This window comes from Brachionichthys hirsutus, chromosome 13, assembly GCF_040956055.1.
Source record: "Brachionichthys hirsutus isolate HB-005 chromosome 13, CSIRO-AGI_Bhir_v1, whole genome shotgun sequence".
Classification (NCBI taxonomy): domain Eukaryota; kingdom Metazoa; phylum Chordata; class Actinopteri; order Lophiiformes; family Brachionichthyidae; genus Brachionichthys; species Brachionichthys hirsutus.
In genome coordinates this window covers 7,014,111-7,027,851 of record NC_090909.1, presented here as the reverse complement: position 1 = coordinate 7,027,851, position 13,741 = coordinate 7,014,111, and the positions used below count along the sequence as shown (strand labels likewise).

Below are 13,741 nucleotides of genomic sequence, written 5' to 3'. Positions count from 1 at the left end.
AAAAATATTTCCCTCGGACAGATTTATGCCCTTTTGACTATTTTACAGAAACATTTTTGTGGTCCAGCTTGCATTGGTTGCCATGACATTCATTAAGGCCCATTCAGGACTTCCCTCACTATATCTACGCAGCACATGGTGTCGTTCTTCCCACTCCACACCTCTTTTCCTCTTAGAGTGTGTTTGGAATCATGGCCCGCTGATGCTCAATCTTCATGCACCCTTCAAGACGGAGCATCATTACCAAGCCTCTGATGTGATGCCGAAAGGAAATAATGGGATCTACGCGATGCATTTTGATGCACCAAAATGAGCCCTGGCAAATTCAACCCCAACACGTCAGAGGAAATAAGCATGACGCATAGCCTATGATTTCTTTAGTCCATGGCTTAAATAAAAGAAAATCCATTTTAAGGTTGAATGAGTTTTGGAAAAAATAATACAGTGAACTGGCGTTCTGAAAGCATCCTGCGTCTTAATGCAAAAAACAGAGGAGGATTGGCATTTCATTTCAAATTGGGTTTTATTTGCTATTTAGATGTGGGGGGGGGGGCAAATGGAACATTTAATATAAATATTGTATAATCTCAGAAGCATTTCTGTCGTATTCCATCTGAGTATATCATGATAGCATGAGCTAATGAAGTGGGACAGACTTTTTATTCCACTGTTTTTCTCGTGGGGGGAGGGAGGGGGGGGGACAAAATGAGATGAATGTTCAAAAGTATAACCTGAATCTACTCACTCAAGTCATTTTCACGTCTGATACATTCCAGCCAGTATTCGGTGTCTTCATCACAAAACAGGGTTTTTTTCTGCAAACTGGGTTCAGGCAGGATGAACTCAAGAGGAGAGCAGGGGGGGGGGCAGCTAGCACATGAGTTAAAAATTCAGTCTCGGACTTAGGGAATATTCAAGAGCAGTGTTTTACTTACCAAGCAGAGAGCCTGATGTCTTACGTTACCATTAATAATCTATTATACTATAGTCAGTCAGGACTCCACTGGTATCGGGTTTCATGTGATCCCTTTTTGCTCTGCAGAAGCCTTTCAAGTTAATATAATCACACACACAACATTAGAGCCATTCAGTGCATTAAATCTACTCCACTGAGGGAACCCCCCACCTACACCCACGCACACACACACACACACATGGGATACAGATTCACAATGCCAGGTAAACGCAGTACTCAAGCTCGTGTGTTTGGCATGCATCACACTGATGCAGAGGAAGAGCGGTATCAAAGCCTGTGTGCGTGTGTGCGCGTGTGTGTGTGTGTGTGTGTTGTTCCTGATCATTTTACAAAGATCATCAAACAAATGGTGTGATATGTGATCATGCAGAGCCAAAAACACGAGCCGGGATGCAGCGATAACTGAGATCATGAACGAAACCAAACGTTAACCGTGAAGGATCAGAGGCAGAGTAGTGGATGCGCATCACGTTTACACGCCCCCCCCCCGCTATAGTGGAGGAGTCCGGGCGGGTGGTCCTGAGGTACCATCTCCTTCCCCTCTCAACGCGTCTCTCTCTCTCTCTCTCTCTCTCTCGTGATTAATAAGGCCGTTATGGACCTCTGCAGCCCACTGTATAATTGCACTGCTTCTGCATACAGCGTCAATTCCTCTCCGGGACACACACACACACACACACGCGCGCGCGTACACACCCGCGTGCACCTTCACGGTCAATGAGCATTTACGCACAGATGCAAGTCGGCGATCACCAACATCTCAGATTCTCTTTTCCACGCCAGATATACCGGATTCGTGCTTGTGTGTTTGACTCGATGCGTGTGCGTGTGTGTGTGTGTGTGTGTGTGTGTGTGGGGGGGGGGGGGGGTCGTCCTGCGCTCTCAAATGGCGCAACTTTCATGTTTTATTTCCTGTTAATTTGACACAGCTGGGAGCTCCGCGCTCTGCAAACAGACCAGCCCGCACTAATGAAAGCAGCACACACACACACACACACACACACACACACACACACACACACACACACACACACACACACACACGACAGCCGTGCACGGGCTGCGAGCACGGACAGCCGTTCCACGAGCACCCTTACCTTAAAGTCGAGGGTTCCCGTGCGTCGCTGTCACTTTCACGGATTCTTTCTTGAAGTGAGAGAAACAGAAAGACGCGTTTACTCCGCAGCTCCACGGCCGCTGTGGAACGGAGGCTGGAGGAGCAGCAACGACAAGCTCTCTCTCTCTCTCTCTCTCTCTCTCTCGCTCCCTCTCTCTCGCTCTCTCTCGCTCTCTCTCTCCCTCTCTCGCTCTCTCTCTCTCGCTCTCTCTCTCTCTCTCCCTCTCTCTCCCTCTCTCTCGCTCTCTCTCTCCCTCTCTCGCTCTCCCTCTCTCGCTCTCTCTCTCTCCCTCTCTCTCTCTCTCTCTCTCTCTCGTTCTCTCTCTCTCGCTCCCTCCCCCCCCCCCCCCACGGGATCCTCTGCTGCCTTGCTCAGCTGCCTCAGGGTGGGGCAAACAAATAAACGGACAATAAATACGCATGGACATTCATTCATCCTTCGGACCGCTTTGGCCGGTACCGGGTCGCGGGTCGTGCTGGAGCCTATCCCAGCTTGCTGTGGGCGAGAGGCGGGGCTACACCCCGGACGCGTCGCCAGCGCATAGTTACTATACTGAACGGCACATTCTGAAAGCGCAACCGCGTTGGCTTTATTGACACTCGAGCTGCGGAAATGGGTCAGTCAGACTGAAAGAGAGTTCTCAAGCTGTTCATTGCTTCAGTGTTTTATTTCGTTCCTCTTTTTGTTTTTTACACGGAGCGTCATCTTCACAGACAAAGAGCATCGCCTTGGGTGTATTTAAATAAGATTCAGTGGCTGTTCCCACGGAGACAGTGCGTCCTCCAGATTCACAGGAGTCTGCTGCAGCTCCACGCAACGAGCTTCTTGATCAGTGCTGAACAAAGTCAGCGTCTCTTCAGGTCCACGAGCAACGCGCGGAGGCGCCGGGAGAGGACGCAGAACGACGGGCCGTGTTTTAACTCTGAATAAACACACACACACAAAGAAACAAGCTTTGAGCTTCCTCCCTTTCAGGGCTATTAAACCATGTTCTGGGAAGTGGTGTCGGATTGGATCACCAGCATTTCAATGTATCGTCATTTGTCATAAAATAAAATAGTCCTGTCTTTCATTGTTTTTATTAATAGCAGGAGCAGCTTGGTTAGATGAGTTCAGCACCAAGGTCAGCGACATAACCCTGTGCGCGCTCTCTCTCTCTCTCTCTCTCTCACCATTCAGTTGCAGACTGTATATTTTATACCTAGTTGTGTTTTTTTTTTTTTACACCAAGTAATTCACTCCTGCCACAATTAAAAAAAAAAAATTGAATTACTGCACCTCGACACTAAGGCAGGATGCTGCATCACAAACAGACTAAATCTTTGTCACTCACAAATATCAACAAGGACAACACTTGGCAACCAGTTACATTTACTCACACAACACCAATAAAGCAACAACAATAAAAGATAAATAATGCAACCAGGATGATCCCAAGCTGCCTGGCTCTTTATTCAAACACGATGCCAAGCCACTGGATATGAACATAAATCACATCAGCGCCAACAATAATAATGTTAATGAGGATATTAATACACTACCTTGTCATATTTATTAAATGTAATATTTGTAAAAGCCCTATGTCAAGAATTATGCACTATGAAAACAACAGGGCTGTATTTAAAAATGAAAAAGAAAGCTAAAGTACATCTAAAGAACCAAACATCGTCAAAGACAATTGAAATGAATCAAAAGATTCTGTTTTGTGCTGTAGGTTGTTTTGGTTCAGCTAGCTATATAGCTAATTAGGCCAGTCTTTTCCCAGAGAGAGCTAATCCACCGAGAAAGCTGCGCTGTGTCAGGGAGTAGAGGAGACCAGACACGATACAATCTCAGTCTGGCTGGTTAAAGAATACGACACTCAACAACGCTGCGCAGGTTTCTGTCAACAGCAAATATGATGAACTTTTTAATACTGGAGATCTTGGGCCAGATTTATCCACCCGGAGACGGCACAGGTGGAGACTGAAAAAGTCAGCAAAATAAATGCAAATAAAAATATCCATTAAAATGACTATTTTCTGATTCTTTGCGCCAGCAAAAATAAAAATGAAAAACGCTTTAGTGATCCAAGATAGCGGCATTGCTAATGAATGTCTATTCATCATTACAAGGTGTGTTTTTATGATTTGCAGATCAAATAAGCAAATAAAACCACTAAATCCTTTAAAACAAGTTCAATCGCAATATTTAATGTTTGTGACAGCCTTGTATGCCACACATGCTTCCATATTCCAACCCTGTCAGAAGGTGATTGCAGCATATGACCCTGGGCCCTAAGCTATGCTTTAGGCTACATGTTATACTCAATAATATATTCAATCAAATATAGGAGAGAAGCCCATGCATTAGCAGGCTGGCCTCATTATCTTAATGATATCCATCTTCCTCCTCGTCAGTTGCACTCTCGCTCAGACGTGACACACCATTTCCCTGCTAACAACGCCACCGAGATGTAGCGGCACACACGCGCAGCAGACAGCAGCTCAATGAATATTTAGCATTCACTGGGTCAGCATGCAATATCTGCCATTTTCAGAACACTTTTGCCCCTCACCAGTTTTCATCGGCAGGCCAGAATCATTTACAGTTCAGCCTCGCATCACCTGCTTCACAGCCTGGCACAGCTTCTGTTTGTGTCTTCATTTGGCATTCTTCTGAAACACACTACGGCTAGAATAAAAGGAATTCTCTGGCTGTGTTTTAAGGGAAATTATTTTATTATTCTGCAAACCTGGCTGAGATTGAAAACTTGAATTCACAAATAAAACTGGAAATCCAATTTTCTGCCCCATGAATATTGGCCGGATGTTATTTGGAGAAGCCATTACCTGATCTGATGCAGGAATATGTCCGAAGAATCAATCTTTCAAATACAAATAAAAGTCATTGCAAAAACAAAAGAGCCCAAAATGGTTTCGACTTTGCAGCAGTCACGCAGATATCAGCAGAATGCATCGCTGTGGAGACGGAGCAGGCATGCACTTATCTCTATTTTCTGCTGACATGTTGCACTGCCATTGGGAATAGCAAAATTAGATGAACTATTTATAAGGTGCTTCCTCGTAAAGCAGCCAATGTTGAAGGCAAAATGAAAAGCAATGTCAATCAATGAGTTTCAGCCCCTCAAACGATCATGTGAAATCCCAATGTCATGGCTCATGTAGTCCGGCCGGGACCAGGGTGCCTGAACCCTGCGTGATTCCTGGTTCATCCCATTTTGATGTGGTAAAACTTAGTGATCGTGAGTGGCCTTCTTTTCTAAGAAAGCTGTTGTCAGCTGTCAAATGTGCTCTTTGATGGTGTGGCTCCAAGCTGGTGACTCTCTGTGTGTGTGTGTGTGTATACTGTATATATATATATATATATATACACAGTATATCCTCCTTCCATAGAAAATACAGCTGATCAGAAATGATGATCAGTTGTATTTTCTTACATTTTCATTTCTTTCATTGGAATATTTCACTGGATGAAAAAGAAAACTGACCTGAAGGAATTTACAAGAGGAAATCACGCCCTTAATTTTTTTTTTAATCGCTCCCTTCAAATGCATCCTGGCAAATTGTATCACAGTATTACTCAGTCTCCACAAGGGTCAAACAAGCAATTGCTGACTGGTTTAGTTTAAATTGAAAGGCTTAATTCACACAGGTAAATATGGAAAGGAGGAAGGCAGCATGCAGAGCCAGAGCATTTCCACAGCAAACCTGAATTTGTGAATTTTGTGTTTTCTGGAAAGAATAAATACCGATTGGACTTTTTTTTAAACTCTCTAGTAATTTGCTTTTTTTCTTCAAAAAGGTTGATGATATTTCTTCTTAAATGGTAACATTGTCAATACACGCTAGCGCTGATCTACCTCGCAATAATGTGATATGCCTTAGCAAAGAGATCAATACCTCAAATAGCTACAGAGATCATTTACTCTGTGCCAAAGTAATGGACCAAAAGACTGACTCTTCTGCAGCCATTTCCAAAAAAGGAATATTCAGCTTCGCAGCAGCATCTTTTAACGGCAAAATAAAGACAGAATAATAAAATGGTTTTCAAGCCTATTTTTAAACCAACGCTTGCAGCGAATCATTTAGCAAAACAAGGCAAGACTGATTTAATCCTCCCTCCATTACTAATTTATATAAAGAAAGAACAAACGTGGGCATAATTTGTTTCCTGTCAGTATTTTTTTTTTCTAAAGGGTCCTGAGCTGTCAAGTAAATGGATGCAGTTGTTCTGTTCTGTTCACTCCTATTTCATTGTAACCCGTGGAGATGCACTTAGCTGCGAGATACGTCTTGGTTATGCAGTTTTTAACATATGCAAAAGGTGTGCTCATCCTGGAGTTTAATGTTCCAAACCATGTCTCAATGACTGAACCCATCCCAAGTCCATTTCTGAAGTTGAAACTGGTAATTCGTCTCTTTGATGACTAAATGGTGCAGAAAAACACAACAATAGGAAAACGTCATTTCCATTACTCTCTGTCAGCAGCCCCGATTCCCGCCTCACCATTCATCTACAGTTATAATGACTAAAGAAAGAATGAAAGGCTAATCTGTCAGAATGATTCACTGTCAATTTACCAGACTTGTTATGAAGCTCCCCTCTGCTGCGGCCGGGTACGCGGACCCAGCCTCCTAACGCTCCTTATTATCTACATATTGACAGTTTGACACGTGTCCGTTGGGAACAAATGTGAGGACATGAGTTCAGAGTAAACGCTTCTGTTTTACAGCCGATGTTTGCAGAAGGCAATAATTAATTGGAGTGGCTTGAAGTAACTGAATTTCAATAGACTACTATGTTATGTCGTGTCAACAGACTTATGCTCTACTCGAAGTGACACAATAATATGGTACATATATTTCAATGAAATAACAGTAAATAGAGCACTTTACAAGGTGAAGATTTATTGTAATGCCTCAATGATCTGCATTGTCTCTGTTGATTTATGTAAAGCTGTGGAGACCTGAACACCCTCTTAGACTGTTATCATTCTAGGCAGTGCTAGTTATTAACAAAAACATTTACTAATAAAATAATTTTTTGCCGGGACTGAATTTTTTTGCAAAATTTTGTGAGTTTTCGAGTATGCTCAGGGGGTCAAATTCCTGTTTAAAGAGCAGAAGATATAAATAATAAATCAGGCCTCGTAAGAACAATGGTCTGTTAGATACTGACATCTAGTGCCATGTTTGGGTTTTGCGTCCAGTCGGAGGTCTTTAACCTTCAGTCGCATTGTTTTCAATAAATGTTTTCACCTTATCAAAACTTATTTATATACATATAATATCTCCTCTGAAATGACGTCACTGCAAAAACGGTGATACCTTTTCCCAACTTTTAGAAAACACTCGCGTGACCTAAATCACGTGATATTCGCTTAACGCCCGCCTCCTGTGATCTGATTGGACCGTCCTCCTCTGTGCCGCAGTGCCATTTCAATGATCCTTTTAGAAGCGTATTTGTGTCGGAGGGACATAAATTATTGAATCGCGTTTAACAGGCTTTCATTCCCGGATCTCTTCCCTCACAGTGGACGCAATGCGTTCGTACATTGCTGCTGTTCTTTTATGGACTGTAGGTAAGATACAACGTTTAGCCACGTCTTGTTTACAGTTAGCCGGCTTGCTACATGCTACTGCAACTCAGCAGCTAACTGTTATTGCGTTAGCGAATAATTAATGGCATCATAGACTTGGGAAATCATCTTTATGTTTAGCACAAACTGCAAGCAAATCGATAACCATGCTTGTCACGTACATGTATCAATTACTTGGGCGGCGGGGGGGGTGTATCACATGATATTCTGCTGATATCACATGACTCAGGTGATCACTGTGTTTATTATCTTGTGTAATAACTGCTGTGTTGTTCCTTGTTCATCTGGACTGATTCAATGACAGGCATTAAATAATAAAATCAACAACATAGGCATTACCATTTCATAGCGGACACGACACTTTGTCTAATCAGTAATTAGTCTGTCCACTGTCAGCATTGATTACAATGGTGATCGTCTTCTTCATGGAATGGTACAAGCTCCACATGTCGTCCTCTGAGGTCAGAGTTCAGCCATCACGAGCACACGCTGGTCATCAGCACATTCGTCAACACAGGGCTGATTATTTACGACTGGTTGGATAAAGGACTTTGATGATTTTCATTACCAGGTCTACTCACAAACATCTGTCAAACGTGACCAAACGTTACATTTTAACAACAAATCTTCCCTACTTATCGATGTACAGCTAGTTTTTAAAAGGAGAAAAGACTCATATTTCTTATGTTTGATTTCAGCTGCAGATGGAAAATCATTCCCTTCACTTCCACTTTTTGGGATCAAGTATCATGTCAAAGGTAAATTATAAAATTGTATTTTGACCTCCTTTTCCTCAAAAGTCAGTCTCACTTGCAAAACTATCCCACTTCTCCATTGTAGGGATGATCTCTCTCCCCTATGCTGAAATCGAGGAGCCGTTTGAGGCCTGGTTTGATCTGTCGTCTAATTCTAGCCGAATTGACTACTACCACGGTGAGAAACCGCTGGACTGTAGCCGCTTCTGTTAAACCTGACTCTTTCTTTTTATTGCTTGAATCAGTGATGTGAAACTGAGAGGCTATTGTTTCCAACCCAGGTAACCAGAGCAGAACTTAAGCAAGAAGTACAACAAAAAGAAGAAGTGAAAATGCATTAATAACTACTGTCACAAGACTTACTCTGTAGAATCATGTCGGATAAGCTCGTGAGAATCTTGTGTGTTTGCTAAGCAGACTTTTTCTTGATTAATATTATATATATATATATATTAGATTAGATTATTCCTGTCAAATATGCCCTCTTCCTTCTCATTCCTTTTGTTAAAATGTCTATATGTGCCATGTTTGGAATGATGTAATGACATTATGGGTAACTAGAACTGTATAAACTGTTAAAAGCAAAACAAACTAAATACTTCCATTTACAGTTTAGGATTTTCAATTAATATGGATAGAATAATTCAAACACTAGACAATAATCCTGCTGTTACTTTTCCAATGAACTGATAAGTCTGCAAATTATCTCAAGAGTAAGAATGTGCCTGTTAATGAATCTATTTGAGTTGCTCTTCTTAACATATAAGCATGTCAGTCTTAAATCTGGCAGGTAAAGATAAGATAAGCCCATGACACGCCACAGAAGCAGCATTTCATGTTTGTATGTTGTCTAAAGTCTGGAATAAATCTCAACAGATTTTCCAACAATTCTTGGTTCTGTAAAAGAAATGTCATAAAATACACAAATTTCAACATTTGAAATCATATACAACATAAACGAGGCAACGGAAGCACAAAACAAATGCTGGGTATCTAGCAGAATAGTCTTACGATTAAAATGAGGCGTCATTCTCGCGTTGCTTACCGACAGGCCAGGTGTCGACGTTCCAGTTGGGGGCGGAGCAGCAGTGGGGCGTCGCCTATAAAATCACTCCTGAAACCACAGAGGTGGAGCAGAATGTGATGAAGTGTTTCCAGGTCAACGGGACAAAGGATGAAGCAATCTCACCGCAGGCGTCGCTGCCCCAAGTGCAGGGCTTCAAGGTCTGGATGTACAAACACAAACACGTGGTTGAGACGCTACATTAGCGTCATTCTGACATTTTAGCTTACAGCCAATGAGCCGTCGGGATGGATTTGCTTTGTGTGTGTCCAGTGTGAACAAACTGAATGCGACTGACGTTTTCCCGTTTACATTATTGGTTACATTCCCGTCAAAAAGAAGCCTATTGAAATGTAAACAGCCTGAAATTCTAATTTCAACACTTTATTATGGTGCAGTTCCTCAGGAAGGAGTACTATGAAGGTTCCCTGTGTGAGGTTTGGCAACACGTGAACAACGTGGGTGCGAAGAAGAACACGTACACACTGTGGGTGATTCCTTCAGAGGGAGGCGGGACGAAGCTGCCCGATACGCCCGTCCATTACGAGATGATGGGCTACAACACGCTGCTTGGGTCCCACTACGACAAATACTTGGTGGATTACACCGAGTTCAGCCCTCGAGTGGACCCCAAAGCCTTCTTGCTGCCTGAAGGTTTGTGCTCTGCTGGAGCTGCATGCATCAGATTGTTTGAGAAGAAGTTGGTGAAGTGGGGGGGGGGGGGGGGGTAAAACACTTCTGTATTGTTTAATGTCGTCACTATCAGGGATGAGCTGTGGGCGGTTTCCGGGTCCGGGAGTGGAGCACCACATGCTGGCCAATCCAATGCAAGAGCTCATCCACACCTCAGCATCGGGCCACACGCAGCGAATCTTCGGCTACTTCAAGGATAAGTTCCAGCGGCAGTACAGCGATGAGCGAGAGCACGAGGAGAGGCAGCAGGCTTTTGTCAATAACCTTCGGTGAGCGGAGCGTTGAGATGCTGCTGCTCAACTACGATGCGCAGCTAGTGAATCTTAAGCCGATGACTGTTTTCCTGTTACTGCAGGTATATCCACTCCAAAAACAGAGCCGGTCTGTCCTTCTCTCTGGCTCTGAATTCCCTGTCAGATCGCACCAAGTCGGAGCTCGCCTCCATGAGAGGAAGTAAAAGAGGAAAAACCCCAAACCGAGGGCTGCCTTTCCTCTCCGAGGCCTACAAAGGGGTGACCGCGCCCGAGTCATTTGATTGGAGGCTTCACGGTATGTTTATACCGTTTAAATGATGATGCATCTTCCAGGCAAGACTTCTAGTTTTTTAGTTCATCTCTGCTTCTTCAGGTGCTGTAACTCCAGTGAAGGACCAGGCAATCTGCGGCTCCTGCTGGAGCTTTGGCAGCACTGGAGCAGTAGAGGGCGCTCTCTTCCTAAAGGTATTCATTCATTCATTGTGAAGGTAAAAGGGTTAAAAAATCCGGCTGTCCCTGTGTCCTCATTCATCAGATCTACTTCCTGATGCAGGGCGGCAGCTCTTCTGTCATCGTCTTTAATATGAAGTTGTTATAGATTATTACAAGATGTAACTTTAATAATCTGTTCTGTAATCCATTGGGTTACTCAAGTGGAAAATTACACCCCGTTATAGTGAGGGAAACAATAGTTTGTTATAGATATGGGGGGGGGGTAAATGGATTGACGAGTTTCATAATTTTAGAGATCAATACAGAAAGGAAATGATGAGTGATGAGTTAATTTAACTCCATTAAGATGGAGAAAAGAGCCTCTTTGAGAACTCTTCCCCTGATCGTTGGGCCCACCTTCATACGTGCATTAGCCTCCGGGCCTTACAGCGGCAAAGCTCTAAGACATTCCTTTTCCCTTGTTGCCAGTCAACTCCATCCATTGAATGGTAAATTATGAGATGCGCCTCTCATTTGCATCCTTTGTTCTGCCTCTTGCTATGGAGTAGCTGCTTAGTCCAGGCTGATAAGGATGTTTAAGACACTCAGCATGGAATAAAGTAAAAAAAAGCATTTCTGAGGTTGTCATTATTAAAGTCATACATTATTAGAATTGTGGTTTTGCATCATTTGAGTCTAAGAAGCATGAGTGTAATGTGTTACGGGAGAAGTGGAGACGGGCAAATGAAGAAATCCAATTCTCAAAAAAACAAATCAAACCACACAGAACCATTGGCATGAACCGTTTGATGAGGCTGGGATAAAGAGCTACCCCCCGCCCCCCCCCCCCCCACACACACACACACACACACACACACACACACACACACACACACACTTTGTCTTTTTGCCTTTGCTGGTGAAGCAAAGCAGGAAATAAACTGTCAAGTCAATTAGATTGATCTGGAATCAAATCACAATGTAATTTATATGAAGGCACTTCCCAAGGAGAGCAAGTGCTGTAGTATTTATTCCACATCAAGCACTTGGAAACACGGGTGAGAATAAGCTGCTTTTTTTTCAGGGACTGATGTAATGATGATGGTAACGATAACATTCTGTCTTCTGAGGGGTGGGGCGGGGGTGGGGTAGAGATGGAGTGAGAAACACAGACGCATAAAGCAACGACAGTAACGCGTCTAAGAAGAGCGAGATTACAAATATAATCATTATTATAGTATATATCATTATTACGACCGACTGTTGTTTTGTTTTTATTTGCACCATGAGACACTGAAGCCTGCTTACGATGGCGTGATTGGTGCAGAGCAGGCAGGTTACCTGTCTACTCTGTCTTCCAGACGGGATCCCTGCAGGTTCTGTCTCAACAAATGCTGGTCGACTGTTCTTGGGGTTTTGGCAATAATGGCTGTGACGGAGGGGAGGAGTGGAGAGCCTACGAGTGGATCATGAAGCACGGAGGCATCGCCACCACGGAAACCTACGGATCCTACAGGGGAATGGTGAGACGCAAAAAAACACCTGGAATGTCAGAAAGCGGCTGTGAAGGCGTTTTCACCCTCACAAATGTAGTCCTTTTTTATTTTTGTTTAAAAGCGATGAAGCGTTTTATATCTGCGTGTCGGTTATGACGGAACCCCGACTGGCTCTGCTGTGCTAACGGCTTCTGGCTTCTGTTTCTGTCTGAGCAGAACGGGTTTTGCCACCTGAACTCATCTCAGCTCACTGCACACGTCAAAAGCTACACCAACGTGACATCAGGAGATGCAGAGGCCCTGAAGATGGCGCTCTATAAAAACGGGCCGGCGGCCATCGGCATCGATGCTTCACATCCATCGTTTGTTTTCTACAGCCACGGCGTCTACTACGAACCCGCTTGTGGTTAGCTTGCCGCTCATTTTCTCGCTGACATTTTGCAACAAGAGTTTGTCTCCGTGTTAAACTCAGCAGACTTCTGTTTCCCAGGTAACACCACGGACGACTTGGACCACGCTGTGCTCGCGGTGGGATACGGCACCCTGAACGGGCAGCCATACTGGTTGGTAAAGAACTCGTGGTCCACCTACTGGGGCAACGATGGCTACATCCTCATGTCTATGAAGGATAATAACTGTGGCGTCACCACTGACGCTACGTTTGTTACGCTGGTGTAGCCACACCCATTCCTGTCTGTTTTAATGCCACTGTGTGCAGCAGTCTGATGATCAATGACGATTTTATGGTGGATGTGTTACTGTTGTCGCGTCATGCTGGGCTCCATGGCGATGACAAGGTGTCGAATGTTGCAGTCAAATGGTGCGAGACTGAACCGAAAAGCAGCACAAGTTGCACACAGAACACTTTTAGCTTTTTCAAGCATTGATTTATTGCGTGTGTCACATTGCTAGAGTGCCTTCATTTGATTTGTACAAGGTCCATTTTGTTTTTTTATTCTCTTGCAATTTACAAGCCATGTGGGAATCAATGCAATAAAAACTGAGAATTGTTCTGTTTTTTGTTTTTTTTGCTTCTTGCCGAATTTCCAACTGGAATCAATAAAGTATTCTGATTCTGTGAGTTGGTTGATATATATTCTTTGTAGTCATAAGACATGCATTCTAAACATGTTATCCCCAAACACACGCGTTCATTCATCACATAGTACTGGCCTCATATTTCTTTGTTGGAGGTACAATAGGTTTAGAAGAATCAGATTATTTTTGCCTGAGTGATAATTCATTGATCTGCCCTCCCAATCCATGCTTTTTATCAAGCAGGAAGAATTATTACACAAGTTACAGCCCTTAAGTTCATTTGTAAGATGTTGGATGTACTTGTGGTAGGAGTC

General features: G+C 43.5%; 1 protein-coding gene across 1 annotated transcript; it reads left to right on the top strand.

Moving 5' to 3' along the window:
- Positions 1-7,542: 7,542 nt before the first annotated feature.
- zgc:110239 (uncharacterized protein LOC550326 homolog) lies at positions 7,543-13,470 on the top strand. Its single transcript, XM_068747038.1, has 11 exons — positions 7,543-7,678; positions 8,395-8,454; positions 8,537-8,629; positions 9,503-9,675; positions 9,913-10,168; positions 10,281-10,476; positions 10,563-10,756; positions 10,835-10,926; positions 12,255-12,416; positions 12,606-12,795; positions 12,880-13,470. Exons 1-11 carry the CDS (start codon positions 7,639-7,641, stop codon positions 13,065-13,067), a joined length of 1,644 nt encoding a protein of 547 aa, XP_068603139.1. The 5' UTR covers positions 7,543-7,638; the 3' UTR covers positions 13,068-13,470.
- The last annotated feature ends 271 nt before the right edge of the window (positions 13,471-13,741 follow it).